General features: G+C 33.0%; 1 protein-coding gene across 6 annotated transcripts in view; it reads left to right on the top strand.

The window, feature by feature from the left end:
* The window catches only part of NLGN1 (neuroligin 1), an 835,296-nt gene that overhangs the window by 356,006 nt on the left and 457,954 nt on the right, over positions 1–21,336 (top strand). For 4 of the 6 annotated variants that reach the window (XM_070406782.1, XM_070406783.1, XM_070406781.1 and 1 more), the window contains 2 exons: positions 3,713–3,772; positions 10,909–11,061. In XM_070406782.1, coding sequence (XP_070262883.1) covers positions 3,713–3,772; positions 10,909–11,061 — 213 coding nt within the window. The remainder of the gene's footprint in view (positions 1–3,712; positions 3,773–10,908; positions 11,062–21,336) is intronic. The other 2 variants (XM_070406785.1, XM_070406784.1) reach the window with 1 other exon arrangement.

Raw genomic sequence — 21,336 nt, 5'->3', positions numbered from 1 at the left:
ATGTGCTGGGGTAGGAGTGTTGTTAATGATTGTTATTTCGGTGGAAGGATAAATGTTTTACCTTTCGGGAAAATCAGGCCGATCGACTTGCAGGAATGAGTGGTCCCTAAAACATGGTTGCCTAGTATTCTTAAGAAAATGAATGACAGTCACATCTTTCAATATTTTCTTTCAATTTAAACATTTTTAACAGCAGTAATTATGTCAGTTGTAACAATTTAGAATAAAGAAAAAATGAGCTAGAGTGGCTGGTATCCTAGACAGAAGGGCGTTCAAAGCAATGAGCTGTTTTCTTTGCAGCCTGGGAATGAGGAACGGAGACCATGTTGGGATCTGTTTCTGTAATTCACTGGCATTGTCGCCTCTATTGAGGCTTCTTCAGAGAAACCAATGGTGTTTCTCAACTTGCAACATGGACCCTCTAAGATAGTGATGCTCAGTGCCTTTAGGTATAGAAGATAAAAGAAACGTGTTTGTTTGTTTGTTTTTCTTTTTATAATTAGCCCTGTTTTTTTTAGGGAACCTTAACAATCCAAATGTATAAAAAATTATTGATATTAAGAAGAGCCAGTTATGCTGAAATCACAAAGATTTCTAGGACCGGAACTATGGGAACAATTTAATAACCTCCAATAATAAGGCTTTATTTAATACTCAATAAATGAAATTCTTTAGTTGAGAGAACTTAATTCATTTCTAAGATAATCATGTCCCCTCTCTTTGTGGTGCTGAAGCAACATCTGCATCTGTTTCTAGCTCTTCAGATTTACTATAGTAAAAGGTGTCCTATGCAGCTTGCCTATATGATGATTATCCCAGAATAGTTAAGTGGCATGCAGCTTCCTGAGTAGGGAAGGTGGTGATAAATATGTAGCAAAAAGCTGGGTCAACCGTTCTAGCCATGGAAAAGACCTCTTTGTATATACACTATCATTTCCATGGCTTCTCTGCTTAGGCAGACCAAGAGTCAGAAAGCAACTGAGAACTATTCCATATTCAGACAAGTGGGAGATCATCTATAAAATAAAAGCCTACGAGACCATTAAGGCAGAACAACCAGAACGACTGGTCGCTATCATGCACACTGACCACCAGGGGGCAGACGCTCAATGCAGGAGCTGTCTCCTAGTGGTCAGTGCGCTCCCACAGGGGGAGTGTCACTCAGCCAGAATCCAGGCTCACAGCTGGTGAGCGCAGTGGCAGTGGCGGGATGTCTGCCTGCCAGCTTAGGGCTCTCAGAAGGGTCCTGGACTGCAAGAGGGCTCAGGCCGGGCTAAGGAACCTCCTTCTGCGCGCCCCCCTAGTGCATGAATTTCATGCACCGGGACTTTAGTGATTTAATAAAAAATATCTTACTCACACCTTATTTAGGCCATGAACTAGCAATTTTGTATGTGGGTTACTGGCTCATGGTTATAGAACCTAAAGGATTTAGCAGAGAAGTCATGTAAATTGTCTTGGGTACCCTAAAAAGGGAAAGAAAGATCCTTCCAAATTGTCCAAAAGAGATATCTTATAAAGCCCCACACAAAATGAAGAAAACAACTTAATTTATTTGTGATAGTTTGTACATGAGATTCAGAAAAAAAAAATTCAACTCACATTAGTAGTTTATTAATATAGCCAAAAATTAAGCAAATGAAGTAATTTAAATGAATAAAGTAGGTAGTGATTTTGAAAGCAATAAATAATTACCACTATACTTAATCTGTGTTGTTAATCAATGAATAAAATCATAACTTTTAGATAGAATACTTGAAATTAGAAATGCAAGAAAATTATTTGTTGAAGTCTGTTCATTTACTGTTTTGTCATGATAAAAAGTAAAAAAAAAAAAAAACAACACTTGAGAATATAATTCATTAAATCTGATATTTTGCATGTTCTAAAATTGGAAAAATTTCAAGTACAGTTCTGATAATGGCAAATTTTAAACTTAAAATATTTCTGTTTTTCCGAAATGTAGCAACAGTGTTACATGAACATCAAATAATACTGAGGGCTCTTTTCGCATTTAAACAGCATCAGATTAAAATGTAGATCTCTATGAATTTGCAACTGTTTGTTACCAAACTTTTGCTTTCATCTTTGTTTTCTCTTAATGGAATGGTTGCTTGCAGGAGTGACTATAAAAGTATATCACATAAATTATTGTGTATAGCTACTCTTAGTGTAGTTGGAACGGCCTTGAAACCATGACCTTACAACTGAGGTCATTTCAATTACATTATCAATTTCTCCATTTCCAATCTTTTGATCTTTGCCAATTATTAATATTTTTCAAGGCTGTCTGGCTGAGCTGATGGAACATAACTGAATTAGTTCTTTTTTTTTCCCCCTCTGTTTTCTGTGATGGTGTTTTTCATTTTTTGAAGGTTGTGATATTAGATGTAGTTTTAAATTATAAGCATAATGTGTAGTAATTGCTGTATAGACTAGAAATCTTTCTCAAAAATGTTTAACAATCCTTTACTATGATGTGTGCTTAGAATTAATGCCTGCTTCTTTACTGTTTACATTATTGAAATCAACATATGCCTATCAGTCTTTTTCCATCCCTTTTCTATGACTTATTTTATGCATGACAAAATTCTCTTGCTTACTGCTATATGGTTGGCTGTCTTTAACTTGATTGTCTTGTGTTTGTAATGATTGCTTTTTGCATGAGGATTATGAAATGTCATACAAATTAAATGGTTGCAGAAACAAAAAGAAATGTGGGGCTTCACTTGCTTTTTTTGTGAATATGTCAATTATGTGACATTTAAAATTACTTTTATATGGCCTTCGACTTCCCCTTTGGTGTGCTCCTTCATTCTAGCAAATTAGTATTGTTAGGTACAATAAAACATTTATTAAACATTCACAGTGTTTTAATGCAATTATTGTCCTAAGACATGATCTCATTATAAATGACTATGCTGGGCATGAAATTGCACTAGGACATAATTCCATTATATTCCTGAATTGATTATGAAATACAAGTCCTGATTCTGAAAGTTACCTTGGTAGCTAACCACTGACTTCCATTGATGGCACCTTTGCCCTACAGAGTGATGAGATTCTCTGTTTCTACATTTGTGCAGTGTGCAAATGTCTTAAATCCATAGCTAATATTTAATTAAAGCACATGGGGAAATATTTGTTTAATGACAAGTAATTTTAAAAAGTCACAGTTTTGAATAATGTTTGATATAAAAATGTATAAAACCCAAGTGTTAATGCTCTTAAAAAAAAAACGGAAGAAAAAGGAAAAAACACTCTAAAAATGTTCATATCTCTGTTTTTCCTAATGTTATTATATAGTCCTAAATTAAAGAATGAGTTTAGCCTACTTTTTACTGTTGTCACCAATTTTAATTAGGAAGGACACTGAATAAATTAAGTTCTTTCAGCTAATAAAACTGTTTACTTTTAATATGCAATGGGTAATAAAATCATCTTCTTTGCTTCTGATTTGAGTTTCAAACCATAATGTATTTTTTAAAGCTGGATATATTCACAAATCAAATCTTCTATGAGATATTTTGGGGAAAGGGTTTTTTTGGGTTTTTTTTCTTAAACAAAATAGATAACTTTAACGTAACCACTTCCCCACTTTTTTTGGAAATATCTTTGAGAATTTTAGAATTTACAATTATTTTTCCCCCTCAGTCTTGTTTATTCTTGAATTGTCTTTTTTTTCCTTCCATTTCTCCATTCTTAATCCTAGGTCCCCTTACAAAGAAACAGACAGATGATTTAGGTGATAATGACGGTGCTGAAGATGAAGGTATTTTTTTCCACCAAATCTACTTGCATGACAAGGGCCTCAATCATTTTTTCCACCCCTTTCTATTTTTTTACTTCTTGTCTTTTTTTGAAGAGTTGTTTTTAATTCTCGTTTTTGATGTGTTTTGTCTTCTTGCTTGTTGTTGCATATAAATATACATTTTTAATTTTTTTTAAAAAAGATGGATGTTGTTTTACATTTTGATACCAACCATTAAAATGTTTTAAAAGAGAGGCTTCTTATTTTTGTTTTCTTGAACTGACTTTTGATATGTTTCATCCCACATTTTGACAAATTTGTCCATATTCTTTGAACTAACAATCTTTTCCCCGTAGTCTCTCTGTACCCATTTTGCATGTCTTCTAATATATGTAAATATCTTATCCAATTTCAAAATGTGTTTCATTTTTACATTTGATATTTGTTTAAAAAGAACCCCACACCCAATAAAAGGAAGGACAAAACTAAGAGCTGATATAAAGTGTTTCTTGAGCAATATAGTTTCGATTTATAAAATAATATTTTCTGTTGATTTGCTTAAATATCACATAAATAAGTGACATTTTATAGACAAGGAATTACACCTATTTAGATAACTGTAGTAAACACTGTATAACAACTTAAATACTCTGGGCTCATAATAGTGAATATTTTTGGTAGAAATTATAGAGGTTTTTGTTTAAAATTTATTTTTACTGATTTCAGAGAGCAAGGTAGAGGGCAAAAGAGAGAAATGTCAATGATAAGAGAGAATCATTGATTGGCTACCTCCTGCATGCTCCCTATTGGATATTGAGCCTATAAGCCGGCCATGTGCCCTGACTGTGGATCAAACCTGGTTCTTAAGTCAGTGCTCAACCACTGAGCCACACTGGTTGGGGATATAGAGTTTATTTAAACAAGATTATATGGGTATTCTTTATTTTTAAAGGATTAATGAAAATATTCTGCTTTTCAAAGTATTGCCACGTATAAGCAATAAAACACTTCTTATTTTATTAATATCTTTTCCCCTCTTTCCAACTTTCTTATGACAGAGCATTCTGATTTACTCTGTAAGTCTAACTATATACCATGTTGACTTGGCATTCCTCATCCCATTGTGGACTTTTACATGGTGTTAAGTGGAGCACCTAGAAAGGCCCATTGATTCTTTCAGTTCATCTTGGTTCTAATTAGGGCTTATGTGTTTTTGTTTGTTTGTTTTTTTAATGCAGCCCTAACTGTGACTTATATAGAAGTAACTAAAGTAATCCTAGGATTTAAAATAATTCCCAGAATGCTAGTAATTAAATCTCATGGAGATATTAATAATATGGTAAGAAAGTTTTTCCAAAATAAAAACCCACAAGCAGGCCAGCAGAAGTGCTAGTTCCATGAATTACAACTATGATTAGATGAATCCTTACTAAACAATTTGAATTGTTTTCATTGTGATATATATTTGATAAGCTACTCACAGTAGAAAATTAAATTATAGAGGTGAAGTATTAGAAGCATAAAATTAAATTGGGTATTAATATTTTTATAATATTTAATACTTATTTTGTCATGGAATTTATGACATTTTATTAAAAATCGATTTGGTATGAACCCCAACAGTGAATCAAACATTAAACACAAAGCAATCATTAATATTTAAAATAAATCATTGTGGCTGACCAACCTTTATCATTTTGAATGTTAAATAGCTAAAAATAAACTTATCAAAATTTAAATTGTGATTTTTTTACATGCTGTTGGAAATTAGAAATATTCAAACACTCAGGAACTTTATTGACTTTCAGGATATGTATTATTGTTCCCAGTGCTCTAAAGACGGCTGCTTTCAGTCAGGGGCTTTGAAACTGGTTGGACCCTCTAAAAATCCTTAACTCCTAGATATTTATTATCTAAATAATACCCCAGTATAAGGGACTTTTAGTGTGTAGCTTTGTAAATTCCAAATTTTCCCAAAGTACTCACAAAGTTAGTATACATTATTTTCTTATTAAAATATTTTTAGACTACTGATTTAATGTGCTGTTGTTTTTTTTATAAAAATCAGCACCAAGTAGGACATTTACATGTTTATAAAAGACACTCTTGAGTGGCTATAATTGAGCTAAGCCCTCTGAATGTGAGTCTATTTTATAGACTTTTTTTGAAGCACATTTAACATTTTAAAATAGTCATTAAAAATATCTTAAGCCCCATTTAATTTGGCTGGCAGTATTCATGTTGAGCACTAAACCAGCCAGTCACAAGAGTTATCAAATCAATAAATATTTTAAATGCTCAGAAGTGTAGAAGGTGGAAGCAGTCCATTCACGTTTGGTCTATTCTTCTGGGTTGTTGTTTTGGATAATTGTTTAGAAGACAAGAAAACAAATTGTAATGTCCTCTAGGGTACAGACCTTTGTTGAAAATATGAGCATCTTCTACTTAGTTTCTTTTATAACTATTTTGTAGCCGTGAGTGTTAACGAAAACCAAGGCCAATTTTTACCTTTATTTTGTTCTAAATATTGCATCAACATCACTGGACATAAAGCAATAAATATAAATTGTTTGATAAACTACTTCTTTTACTTTAGTGAGACGTTTGTTTACCTGGTCACTTATAGGGAATTCTCAATTATTTCGTGACAACTTGACTCCTTTACCTGATTTCCCGGTCCCTATCTCAGCCACTGCATCCAGAGGCTGTCTGTGACAGTGAGTGGGACTGCCCCTCCTTCATTTAAAGTAACCCCCGGCCGCAGTGGAGCACTATTTACTTCTAATTCTCCTGTGCACATTTGCCATTATTATTTTGCCGTTGCCAGGCCAAACAATTGTGTCATTTTCCATTTGTGTTTTATAATAACCAAGAGAACTGCATATTTTATAGGCTATTTCCATGGTTTCAGAAAGACAAATCTGAAATGATAAAAATGGGTCAAAGCAACACTATATTTCTATCAATTTATTTTTGGAATTTAATAGTCTTTTTAAATTGTGCTACAACCTTAATGTTTTAATATTCAAAGACACTTTTGTATCCTACATAGAGCTTTTTAAAAAGTGCTATTGTCATTTTTTCAGTATTTTTAACTGAAAAATTATATCTTTGATTAAGTACAATTATACAAGCACACATTCTTCCAACATTTTTATATTATTTTGCTAGTTCTAAGTGATAACTGAGATACACAAAATAAGTAGGGGACACAAAAATATCTTGAAATATCTTTAAATATATTAGAGAAAGATTTTTTTTTGAGAGAGAGGGAGGGAGAGAGAGAGAAACATTAATGTGAGAGAGAGAGAGAGACATCAATTGGTTGCCAGGGATCAAACCTGCAACCCAGGTACGTGCCCTTGACTGAGACTCAAACCCGTGACCCTTTGGTGCTCAGGCTGATGCTCTAACCACTGAGAAGCACTGCCCAGGGCCAGAGAAAGATTTAATTGAGGCGATACCCCAATATTTAAAACTGATAAATGCCAACAATTCTAAAACATGGGCAATTAAAAACTTCATGAGTTCATTAAGCAGAAGGCAACCAGTAAGCATATTGAAGACGTTGTGTGACTAATAATTATTCACCAGGATCATTAAAAGGAATTGTGATTCCAAACAGTGGTTATCAGGCACAAATATATCCCCATTGTCTTCTAGATCTATCGATAAGTTATTAAAATGTCTTAAAGTTTTGATTCATCAGAAAGGTAAAATACTAAAATTTACAGCCAAAGTGTTGCTGAAATTCCAAAATAATGATCAGTGTAGTATTTTCCTCTTAACATCCAACTATTTTCAGGGACCTAGATGCCTAGCACAGCTGTAAAAAATTAAACATTAAATATGAACATGCTTTAAGAACATTTGTAGCTTTAGTGGACCTGAGCTAGTGTTTTTATGCCTAAGTGTGCTCATTTGATTTTAGTAAAGTCAGGAGCAGCTTTTTAGGCACAGTTAGAAATCTTAGGTGAAATCTACCTTATTTCTAGGGAAAAATATGAAACAAGGTTTGGAAGGACAAATTGACTTTAATAAAGTATAAATAACTAAAGTATATCTAGTATATTTGCTATGACATAATGGCCTCTCAAAATTCTATCATTAAAATGATGGAATTGCCTGGCCAGCATGGCTCAGTGGTTGAGCATTGATCTATGAACCAGGAGGTCACAATTAGATTCCCTGTCAGGGCACATGTGGGCTCACTCCCCAGTGTGGGGTGTGCAGGAATCAGCCAATCAATGATTCTCTCTCATCATTGATGGTCCTATCTCTCCCTCTCCCTTTCTCTCTGAAATCAATAAAAATATATTTTTAAAATAAATAAATAAAATGATGGCTTTAGCAGATAATACTCAATAGGCTATCTGATAGATCAGTTTCATTTATAAAGATTCTGGTTCTTTTCAAAATTAAGTATAGATATCATTTAAACTATTTATATTTATTATTGCAATAAAAAACACATGTAAACTATAGGGAAAAGTAAAATCTAAGATAGACCTCTGTGATAAAATGCTATTGATGCAAATCTAAGATAGACCACTCTGATTAAATACTATCAAAGAATTATAATTGTCAGCATTTTACCCAAATTTATTGGCAATATTAAGGGTTTTTTATGCACAAGAATTTTACCTACTTTGGAAATTAATACCCCATAAGGAATTAATTTCAGGGTTACTTTAAGCAAAAAGAAATATTGTTCAGAACACTGCATTCGAATGTTATCGAACTTTCTGGAAAAGAATTGTTCAATATGTTCTTAGGCAAGGCTGAAATCTTTGAGAAATTTGAAAACACTTAGAATCATTCCAAACTTGTAGTTATATTTTCAGATCTAATTAAGAAGTGAGAGAGAAATGCCAGTCAAAATAGCTCCTGGAATTTACTAATATAGTCATATTTTCAGTCTTCCTTGGCAATGTCCATTCCATCCTGTTATTAGGTATAAAATGTGGCAGGTATTTCAATGTGCACCTGTATTGTTTTCCAGGTGAACAGAATGGATCTACCTAGGTCTCATTACTGTTCACAGTTGGTGTTTTGTAAGTCTATGTAATTTTAATTAAAGAAGAATTCTGAAACAGCCACCTTCTGTGCTACCTCCAAGCACACAATTAGCAGAGTACAGTGTCTGCTGTGAACAGTCAGTTAATGATTTCAGTTTAATAATTTATTATTGCTTCTTCAGCGCCAGCCATAGTAGGAAAATAAGCTAAAACTATACGCAGCAATTGAGCATTTAAGGAGGATAGTTTAAAATTTTCGAAAGGGTTATTTTCTCTGTGTAAACTTAACATCACCATAAGCCCCCAAATCTTTGCAAATGAGTGAATATTTATTTCCTTCCCAAGGACTTAAGAAGAAAGTAAATTAGTTTTTCTTCCTAAATGTAGCTGTGTCTAGTGGACAGTTTTTGTGTCAAAGAATCCTCCTCTCACCACTTAAAAATAAGACATTCTTAAGTGCCCATTGGTGCAAGTTTACACACTGGTATTCAGTCAAATGAAAATAGGCCTTTTAAAAAGTTTCTAAATTCTGCAATGAGCTAGTTCCCTCACTTGAGATTGTGAACAAACAAGTTGAGCTGCAATTCCTGATCCTCGGATGGTCTGTCATGAAAATATTGTTACAATAGACAAATCAGCCTTTATATATATTTTAAATATTTATCAGGAAATGGAAAGCAGCTTCTAAATAATCACTAGCTTTTCAATGAGCTTGTATCATATCCCATTCTGAAAGCTGAAACCTCAGTCATAAATATGTAGGAGATTTGTTTGATAAACAGTGTCAAAAACAAAGGAATAAAACCATACTTTTAAATGACACTTTTAATATTGAAATTAAAAAAAATAGCACATTTGATACAATTTTGTTTCAGTTATGGGTAAAAGAGATCATGAGCTATTATGTAATAATAATAATATTTTATGTCTGTATATGTTCATATTCACATATACATTTATAATGTTTCAATCTATACAATAGTTAAAACCATGTTGGCCAATATACAATTTAGCATGTTTTCTATAAAAATTAGTCTATTTTTTATACTAGTTAAATTTTCTTAGGTTTTTTTTTTGTAGGATCTGGCAAAAGTAGGTTTACAGTTGTTTGTATGGAAAATATTACAATAGTTAACAGATAATAATGACACAAGAATACACTGTGTTTGGGGTATTTGCTACAGTGAACCTACTTTTGCCCCACCCTGTTTATTATTTCTGGGTCCTTGTTGAAAATTACATAATTGGGAAAGTGTCTTAGAAAACAAAATACATTTGATTAAAGTTCAGAGATGCAGAAATCACTTCATCAGCTTAAAATTGGCACTGTACACGTAGACTAAGCTGTATCCTCCTCATGTCTGCATGACAAAATCATAGAGCCAAAGTAGAGATAAGAATAGTATAATAGTTAATGAGGTGAATAATATATTTTAATCTGTTTCCTTTTTCCAAAGAGGAAATGAGCAGATAACCTGGGGTTAACTGAAATATATCATTTAAATGACAGTCCCCTAAATGCAACAACAACAGAAGTACAGAGGTGCATGCCTTTGCTGCCTACACATGCGTCTGAGTTATTCCTTGAGTAGCGAAATGAAACTTTTTACAACATATAATATAGCGTTGTAATTATCTTCACAAATGGAGCATACATTATTCAGTGTAATCATGATGCATTCAATATAAATATTTACAGTTTTCAAAAATGGAAACAGTGTCTTATTCACAATAGAAGTGATACCTTTGCCCTTAGTTTATGGTTCACACATTTCATATGAGGTCTATCTCATTTTTAAAAAAGTAGTTCTCATTATATTATTTTTTTTGGTTCTATTGTCACATTAGAAATTCATCAAACAACACTAAATTCATACCTACTTTCCTTTTGTTCAAGTTCTCTAATTCAGTTTGTAGCTTTCAACAAAATTTTAGATAGAAAAAAATGGATATTGCTCTTTTCTGCAACAGCTGTTAATAATAGTTGCTTAAGAAACACTTTAACAAAAACAGCAATTTAAATAACTAAATAAAAATCATGACCTCTTGTCCCTAAAATGGAAAATGTATTCTCTGCTTTATTTTATTTGTTTGTTTTTTTTGAGGATAAGAACAATTGCCAAACATTTGTTCTTTCAGATATTCGGGACAGTGGGGGTCCTAAACCAGTGATGGTGTATATCCATGGTGGCTCATATATGGAAGGTACTGGAAATTTATATGATGGGAGTGTCTTGGCAAGTTATGGCAATGTGATCGTCATCACAGTCAACTACCGACTTGGGGTACTTGGTAAGAAATCTCTTTTTTTTACACCATTAATCCATGAAATATGTGATAGTTTTGTTTTGGCTTTTGTTATGCTTCGCTTTGTTTCATTCATTATTCTATGCTTGTTGACTTGTTTGAACCAAAATTTCTGATATTTTCAATACAGTCTATAAATGTTCATAAATTACTAGGTGAAAGACAGGTAGGGTTGATTTTAAGATTTAAAAGTAAAATGTATTGAAATTCTTTGCCTTGTTGAGGAATGTTCTTGGCATTATAGGTTTGGCTTTGTAGAACTGTGTAAGGCAACAATGGCAGGGCCTTTCTGAGGAAGAATTAGTCCCTGGGCAAATTTTTTCTTTCCTTTCCTTTTCTCATTTACAAAGCTAAAAAATTCCCAGAAGTTTTCTATGAGATTAGAAACACATTTATGTCATCTTTAAGAATATATGTATGGACTGGCTTTGTGACGAAATTATTTGCCAATGTAGTTTAGGTTTGTTTTGTTTTTGTCATATTAATTAGAAATATTTTGTTCAAATGTATTTGTTTAAATTATTTTATTTGAAAAACACGCATTGAGTTTATCAAGGAAAAAGTGTTCAATTAAATAATTGTGCATATATAAAGCAAAATCAAAGTGGGCATTCTTGGTTTGAAGATATCTGTAAAGAAATATTATTTGCAAAATAACATTAAGTATTCTGAAACAAGCATGTTGCTTTATGAAATAACCAACTTAGAAAACATAAACTTGCTATGCTATTCTACTTGTATGAATTTAATATATTTTAGTATTATCACAATCTGAGGAGTAAAATTACTATATAATTTAATAAAACACCTTTATCTGCAGTATTTTAGTATTTGCTGAAAGGGTACAATTTATCAAAAATGAATATATTTTTAAAATTTTCATTGTTCTCAAAGTCTTATTCCATACTGTACACTTCAATAGGTATAATTGATAATGTTATTTGGCACAAAGAGGCACCTTCCTTTTTCATTCTTTATTCTAAAATATTTTGAAAAAGGAATTTCAATTATATTGTCTTTTATATTAATTGTTAATATTATATATTTAAGCCATTGAGGAACCAATTGTTTTCCTCATTGGTATTAGTTATTATTATTCCAACTCCTATGTTATTATAACCCTGTATTTATGCTACTCTCAAAATATAAAAAGAGAATAATTTTTGTCAATTGTATGTTTTGGGGAACAAAATATTTTAGCAATGTAAAGTTGAAATCTTGATCCTTTTCTAGTTTTCTAATTTAAATTTGGAGTATCATGGATGATATAATAGATGCATTGTATCAATGTAAATATAAATTATTTCTGTAGCTTTGTTCAGTATGCATTACTTCCTTGATAGTATCTAATTATGTGTTGCTTCAGATGTTCTTGTAATTTCAGTGCACAGGGTTAAATGTCTTCCTATCTGTGAAAACTCTATATATTAGAAGTTTTATAGAGATGGTCATAATAATTCTTAAATAGTTTCATGTTGTCATTTGTTTCTTATGGAACATTTCAATGTGATCATCTTCAATAGTTTGAATACTTTTAAGTATAGTGCTATTTATATTTCAGTTGTTTTTATTATTATTCTCATATTTTTCAGAATTTCTCAATTTCTAAATTTTGATGCAGTGATCAGTTTGCTAATTGAAAATTTGAAGTTACATTCCAAAGTGTTGTAAGAATGTTCTTAAGGACTTGAACATCCATTTATCTGTGTGTGTGTGTGTGTGTGTGTGTGTGTGAGAGAGATGATGTTTAACAAATCTTTTGACCAAACCTTATGTTGCCTTATTATGATACCACATAAACATAAAGTAAGATTCCATCAAATGAACTGTGTTATTATGTTAATGTACATTTTGCCAGCGTTTTATATATTAGAACTGATGAGGACCTGATTTTGTTTGGATCTGAATCCTATATTCATGCCCATATACTGTATTTAAATGCCACACTTAGAATGATTGTGTGGAAGGACAACGGATTATCCAGCTAAACCATGAAGCATTTAATCACTTGTTTGGTCTGTAAAATGGCAAGTGGTGTTGGTGTTGATGGTGGATAATTTCCCAGTGTTGAATATTTGTTTAGGGTTTAACATCAGTTGGCTCCTAATAATCACCACTACGGATCAGTTGTCCTTTATAGACTTCCTCTCAACATGAAAGCATACAAAACTCTTAGTCAACACTTTTAGATGCATCTTGAAACATTTGTTCTAGAACTTATATATTCTGGTCACTTTCTTCCTAAAAAATGGGTTGGGCTTTATGAGAATGTATTTAAATGAATTGATTCATGAGAAATAAATTTTGAGAGCATTTATTTCAGCACAATTTGCATTGGTGGTATATAGCACAGCCAGATCAACAGCTCAGCGGGCAGAGTACAATAAAGACTGTGGGGTTTTTGTTGTTGTTCACAATGTGTCTAACAGTAACAAGGTAAACCAAGATTTCTAGGACCCAAAAGTGTTGCTCTTTAGTTTGCACTTGGGAGAGTGCTGGAAATCAAGTAAGAAATAAGAATTGATCTCACATCATAAAAGATCCTGAGCTCTCTTTTGATTTGAATGTTTTGGTGTGAAGGAAATGAGTTTTGAGGTCCAATGTACAAATTGGCTAATTATGGTACTATTGCTCTCAGATGATTGACAGAAAAAACTCAGGCTGTCTGAAACAGGCAATGTAATTAGTAGTGATTTGAATCTTTCTTCCAAGAGGAGATGTATTTACAGGGTTTTTTTTTGTTGTTGTTGTTTGTTTGTGTTAGCAATAAGCAAAAATGTGATAATGCTTTAGTCATAAAATTCAGACAGCTGTCCAGCAACCATGGTTCCAATTTAAAACATGTTGTGTTAAGAAAAATATTTTGTTTCTGACAAAGTAGAAATAGCTTACAAATAAAAAATAGCTCATATGACATCAGTGCTCTGAAGAAGATGGGAATAGTTGGAATCAGTTCCTCAAACAAAAACATTTTGGGCTTTCCTTTGGAGTGGAAACATAGACTATTACTTTTTATGCACGGGAAATGATGTTGGTAGTGATAAGAAAAACTGCGCATAAGATTGAGAACAAAGTTAAGAGGCTACAGGGCTCTGCCTGCTAACTTCACTGTCTCAGGTTTGTCTTAGAGCTCCCTCTGTAACCTTCTCTCATTCAGTCTCACAGTTCTAGTGAACATTTATTTTAGTCTTTTGTTTCACATTTGATTACATACATTTTAAGCCAATATTAACTCTTCATCCTTTGTCATATTATACATTGTTACATAGTGCTTTAAAACATATTCAGAATAATTATTAATAGCTATTTTTACTATTTTAATGCATAATGAAAAGTATCATATTGGAAAGTTAGGGAGAAATGGTTTTATTATGTCTTCTTAAAAGAGAAAAATAATAATAAATGTTAGGATTGTGAATAGGAAAAACATGTGTACTTATAGATAAGAATTGGGAGAGAATGTGTAATAAGTTTTTTTCACTTTAGGATGAGATATTGTGCAATAAAAATTTTTGAAAATAGAAACAATCCAAATGATATATTGGAAAATCTTAAAAATGAAAAGAATACATGAACTAATTGAATGTTAAAATGTGTTTCGAGCACTTCTCTTAAGTTAGAATAAATTGATAAATTATTTTTAGAGAAAAAGTTAAAGTTTTATACCACTGCTGGGATCTAATTTAGGTAAACATAAGATTTTTGTCAGATGGAAATTTACTGTTACTTTTATCTTGATATATAAATTTTAGAAGCAATTATATGTTCATAATTCAAGCCTATGATTTATTTTAGGAAAAAAATGTTTTAAAGATTTTAAATACTACTGTAACTCTTTGAAAATTTGGCAAATTTTTGGAGTTTAATTAAATGTTTGATTTAGTATTCTAATATCTGTCTGCACCATCTATCTATGGGAAAAAATAATTTTAAGTGCTAGCCCATCCATTCGTATTTGAAGAATAAGACTAAACTAACTATATAATGCCATGTATGACTAAACCATTTAAAACAAGCTTTTGTTAACTTTATTGCATATCAGTTTTGATGAACACCTAAATTTATTTTTAGTTTATTAGAAATGGTTAATGAGATTTGTTAATTCTTCTAATGTTATTGTCTATGCAATAAAAATGCTTCTAGTGCTTTAACTGCTTTGGCTCAGTGGATAGAGCGTCGGCCTGCGAACTGAAGGGTCCCAGGTTCGATTCCAGTCAAAGGCATGTACCTTGGTTGTGAGCACATCCCCAGTAGGGAGTGTGCAAGAGGCAGTGGATCAATGTTCCTAACTCTCTATCCCTCTCCCTTCCTCTCTGTAAAAAAAATCATTAAAATATATATTTTTTAAAAATGCTTCCAGTATTATCAGATGAGAAAAATTATTGTAACTTTGGTGTGGTAAATCATAGTATATATAACACTTTTTTCCAGCAATATCTCCTACGAGGGATAAAAATTAAGAACAATGTAATCCTCTTTAGAGAGATTTTAATCAAATTGAGGGAGAAATAAACACTCAGTAAAGAATAATAATTGATATTCTTCTTCATATGGGAATATGAATTGATTAATTGATTTGTGCCTAGTCACTTGACATATTAAAAGAAAAACCAGAAAAACAAAAGTGGAGATATGGAATATCAGATGGATCAATATGGATGAGGGATTGCGATCCATATTTGAATCCCAGCAACCTAGCAGCAAGGAGATTCAGTAAAGTCTTGGAGTTTTCATGACTTAAAAGGAAAAGCATATTAATTCCTGAAATGGAGCAACATTTTGTCATTATTATTCTTGGTTTTGGGTCTTTTGGGCATGATTTTTATTTCTGTCTGTCTCTAAATCCTAAAACAAATAAACACATTAAAAAACTCTCAATGTTACCTCATATTTGAGAGTAATATATACTTAAATTTTATAAGATGATTCAAATGTGTTCTTGGAATATAGGAGAGGGAGTCAGTTTGTGTTTGAAAAGTCAAAAATGTCTCCATAGAAAGGTTTTATTTGAGCAAGACCAAGAGAGTAGATTATTTCTGCCATTAAAAAAGGGAGGAAGGAAGGACATTTTTTTTCTATTTATTTATTCATGTTCTTTGGACTTCAAAAAAGTGAAGATAATTAGTGACAACCGCATGCATATAGGTTGCTAAAATCATATTAAAATAGAATAATATATTGTAGAGAAAAGATACAGAAACTTAGGCAATAGATATCTACTGAATTAAACAGAAATGTACAACCCAATTTCCTAGAAGCAAGGTCAAAAGGACAATGGATTTATTTTCATAATTGTTATTCGCAGATAAAGTAAAAATATATATTAATCAGAAAGAATATACAAATGAAGTTTTTTCTCACACTGTATTGCACTACAAAGAAATTTACCATATAAGTTGTTTTTATTTTGAATGCTGAATAAGAAATGTCTGATTGTCTTTATTAGCAGATTCAGGAATATTCTCAGTATGTAATTTTTTTTATTAACCCTCTATAAAGGCCAAAGACATAATAATAGATGCCCACTATTTCTATAATGTCATTTCAGCAAATGCAATTCAAATAAGATATTTGGTCATTTCACTTATAACAGGATAAAGCTAAAAATCAATTTAGAGCAATGGACATTTAACTTGATTCATATATTTCTTTTCTCAAATATCAGTTGTATCTACTGGGTTTTAATAAGGCTGGATGGTAATCAAATTTATATTGAGTGCTAAAATGACCTTCTGGAGTAGAGATATTGTTTATTCTTTTGAAAAATAAACTGTTTACTAATTTTATTCTACCTACTTCTTCCAAAATGATTTCAGATGGCCTACAATAAAAATAATTATTATTCATGCCAAAAACTTAAAAATAACCTGAAAGTAAGCATGTAAATTACTGTGGGTGTTAGCTAAAAGAAATCAGGTTTTTTTTCAATGTGTTTTAAATACAGTCATATTGGGTCATTCATTGATTTATTTATATAGCTAATCATGCAATAAAAATTGAGCATTATTATGTTTCAGGCATTCTGCTAGTTACTGAGGATATTATGAAAAATAAGATAGATGTGGTCTCTACTATTCAGTAATTACTGGCAATTAGGAGACAGAAAATAAATGAATAATGACACAAATGAGATCTTTTACATAGATAACAATTAAGTTCAAAGTTGGCTTTCTTTACAGTCATCTGTATGGTAAGTGCTAGAGAAATGGCAAGTGCAATGAGAAAGGAGCTAATCTATTCTAGAAACTGAGAAAAAGCTTCCTCCAGGAATGACATTCAAATTTCCATTTCTTATACTTTACTGAGAAATCCCTAGTCAAGATTCCCAAGGACCTCCAGATTGTAGATTCCTTTGGTTACTTCTCTCTCTCTCTCTCTCTCTCTCTCTCTCTCTCTCTCTTTAAAGCATTTTAAATAAAAAAAATCTTGATTGTTGAAAGTATTACATATGTCCCCTTTCTCCCCATTGACCTCTTCTAGCCTGTCCCTGCCCCCCACCCAGTCCTCACTACCCTATTGTCTTTGTCCATGGGTTATGCATATATGCACACAAATTCTTTGGTTGATCTTTTCCTACCCACCCACCCTCCCCCACCTTCTCTCTGAGGTTTAACAGGCTGTTCCATGTTTCTGTGTCTCTGGAACTCTTACCATTTGCAATAGCATGGATGGACCTGGAAAGTATTATAAGAAGCAAAATAAGCCAGTCAGAGAAAGATAAGTATCATGTGATCTCAAGCATATGTGGAATCTAATGAACTTAAATAAACTGATCATCAAAATAGATCCAGAGACATAGAAGCATGGCACTTCTCTATTCTTATCTTACATGATCTCTCCATAGCACAGGACACAGGTAACTAGTCCCGTCTTATAATGTTTGTTTCTTGGCGTCACCCCAGCATTTTCTCTTACCTCACTGTCTGCTCCTTCTCAGCCTCCTATGCTGGTTACCTGTCTTACCCTGATCTCTGAACATTGAAATGCACATCCTCACAATTTTTGCTTCACTTCCCTTCTTTCTCTAGAATGTCTCGTTAGGGGTCTTCATGCATGGCTCTAGATACCAGCTCTATGGAAATGACTTCCAAAACTGTATCATCCGAACTGACTATTCCTCAGACCTCCAGGCTCACGGGCCTACCTATCGGCATCTCCATGAAGATGTCTAATGAATATCTCAAACTTAATTGCTAAAATACGTAGATTTTCTCAGTCTGCATGTTTCATTGTCTTCCACATCTAGGTCATAATAATAATTGCAACAATAACAATATTAATAGCCATGTGCATTAAGGACTTAGATGCCAAAAATTATTTTAAAGCAGTTTATATTAATTACATTATTAAATTCCCACCATAACCCTTTGAGGTAGGGTTGTTATTTTCCTGATTTCATAAATGCAGAAACAAATGAGTAGAGAAACTAAGTAACATATTCCCAGACACACAGGCCAAACAACATTAAGTGGTAGAACCAGGATCTAACCCAAGTGGTCTTCTCTTCAACAGAACACTGTACTCATGGCATTGGCCCTGCCATTCATCTGGTGATCAAGCAAAAACTACAGAGTCCTCCTGACTTGTCTCTCTTTTATGCTCAACATCCAATTCATCAGCTTCACCCACATCCAACAAATATCCTGGCTCTGTCTCCTTCCTTCCACTTCCCCCTTTACCAACCTAAGCCAAGTCTCTTTCAGCCTCTTGTGTTATTTTCCCACTTCATGTTTGCTCCCTACATATACATAATCCATTTTCCACATAGCACAATCAGATTATCTTGTTAAAGATGAATTATAACAGATCACTTTTCTGACTAATGCCCTCCAGTTGCTTCCCATTACTCACTTAGAACAAAATCCAAACTCCTTCCCTGCCCTATCTGACAAAACCCTGCATCAATCTGTACCTATACCTCTTACATCTGTCTCTTAGTTCATCTTAAAATGTTCTTCTCCTCTGTTCCAGCCATCATTAGTTCTCCATGGATACCAAACTCATTCCTACTGTAGATATTTTATATTTTCTGTTACCTCTACCCCAAATCTTTGTGGGGCTAGTTCTTATTTTTCTGATCTTGGCTTAAATGTCCTCTTACTAGAGAGACCGTGGATGTTTATGAAATCTAAAAAGAGGCACCATATCATAAGTCATCTACTTTTAAAAATTATTTGTATTGCATTGAATATTTTCTATTTATATTTGGTTTATTTGGTGGTATTGTTGTCTAGCATCTCCAGAGCTATTTGCTTAGAAAATATGTGTTGAATGGATTTAAAATGAAAGCGTAGAGTCAATAGTTTATGATCAGATGTTGTCATGGAGAGGAAAGCAAGTCTGAATTTGAAAGTCTGGGTGAAACCCAGTGGAAGAGCAAAGCTTGACATGCTACAGGAACTGAGCAAACCCAGCTGGACACTTTGGATAAGAGTGAGCAGTGTCAATGGGGGGAAAGGGGACATATGTAATACTTTCAACAATCAAGATTTTTTTCTTGAGACATTGAGATCAGTGATTTAGAATAAGACCTCAGAAGACAGAGCATAAATTTCACTCACTGCTTAGTCAAGGTCTTCTTCTGGTTCCAGAACTGACCAATTATTTCCAGGTACTCAAAGGACAACAACTAAATAAACCTTACAGAAGATATTTAGTTTTCTTTCCAGAGCAGAAGTTAGCATCTTAATTTAGGAATTCATTTATTCATTTATTAATTGCACAAGCATTTTCTAATTGCCCACTAGAGGCTCCTGGTAGTTCGGAGTCTGTGTTCACACTGTTGCAAAAATCAACCTCATTCCTTTCTCTCTGGACCTCACAGTGAGTGAGGAAGATTGCCATTAAACAAAGAAACAAAACTATATCACAATTTTTGCTAAGTGTGTTTCCAAAGAAACCAGGCTGTTAAGAAAAGAATATCTGTGGAAGTGATATGTAAACTGAAGGTTTTATAACAGGCCTCATTGTGCCTATCATGCTGGCATAACTGTCATTGGGGGGGTGGGGTTTGTTTTTCCCCCATGTAATTTACAAATGATGGTTAAAATATTTTGAAATAATTGTAGAATATGTCAAGTAATTAGACAAAATAAGTCATTTAAACAAGCAGCTGTGGTAAAAATGCAAAAATCTAAACAAATAAACAGACCACCCACAACAACCAGGCAGTGTTCTCTATTTGAATTAAAATGATTAAAATTGGTTTATGAAATACAAATACACAGGGGAAGGATCCCAAGGGAGTGCGTAGCCTTTAGCTATTGGATCTATGGGGTGAGAGTATTACCTTAGGCCGGCTTTTCAGAGACAATTGAAGGTTTTCTCCCTCACCTGCCCTGTATCTCTGAGAATAGCCATGCTGCATAATCAGGTAGTCACATTACTGGTTTTTTTTAAATGGAGATATGGATCTCTTGTTCATCTCGGCCAGTTTTCCTTTTTGTTCTAAACAAACAATGAGGGTTTGGATTTTGTCTTTTAGGTTGGTTTACTTTCAATGATCCTTGCTCCTTCTGCTGATTCCTCAATAAGAAAACAAGGCAGTACTCCCACACCTTCCTGTAACCTCATGCCATGTTCCACCCACTCTCACTACTTCACCTTAGAAATGTATTGCAATTCCCCTACTAGGACATCTTGTAGTATCTTTCTCTTTCTAATGTCCTTCCTCGAACTGCTTACCCCATAAACATTTGGGTATTGTTCCTTTCCCTTTGCCTTTCTATTGTTAATTGGCACAGTTCAATTTTTGTTTAATACCTTATATGTGTCTCCTTTCTATTCCTATTGCCCTTACCTACTCACTTTGGGTTGCCAGATTTTTTGACCCCTGACCTTCCAGACCAAAATTTACAGCTTAGATTATCTTAAACATACCTTACAAATACAACAGAATGCCATTTTCTTTCGTTTTTTGTTTTGTTTTGTATTGTTTTGTGTTTTGTTTTGTTGTTTTTTTTTTGGCTCTACACCCTAAATGTTCTTAAGCATCTCTGGGGTCCATTCCACATGTATCCCTCCATTTCAGGTCTGCTAAAGTATGCTGCTTTTCTTCTTAGCAAGAGCTGTCTTCTGTTAGTTTTTGGAAAGCCCCTTCCACTCAAGCCAGGCGAACCTCCTCACTTCCTACCAGGATCATTTCTAATTGCTTACTTGCCACATATAACCATCCTGCCCAATCTCCATTTCCCAGCTGTCACCCAACTTGTCTATAAAATTACCTCAAGCCAGCTCCATCTATCTCTTCCCTCGGCTTCC

This window comes from Myotis yumanensis, unplaced genomic scaffold (assembly GCF_028538775.1).
Source record: "Myotis yumanensis isolate MYYU_CA2020_CCGP unplaced genomic scaffold, mMyoYum1.0.hap1 SCAF_2, whole genome shotgun sequence".
Lineage (NCBI taxonomy): Eukaryota > Metazoa > Chordata > Mammalia > Chiroptera > Vespertilionidae > Myotis > Myotis yumanensis.
The sequence above is the reverse complement of the archived record's forward strand: the minus strand, read 5'-3'. Positions and strand labels throughout refer to the sequence as shown.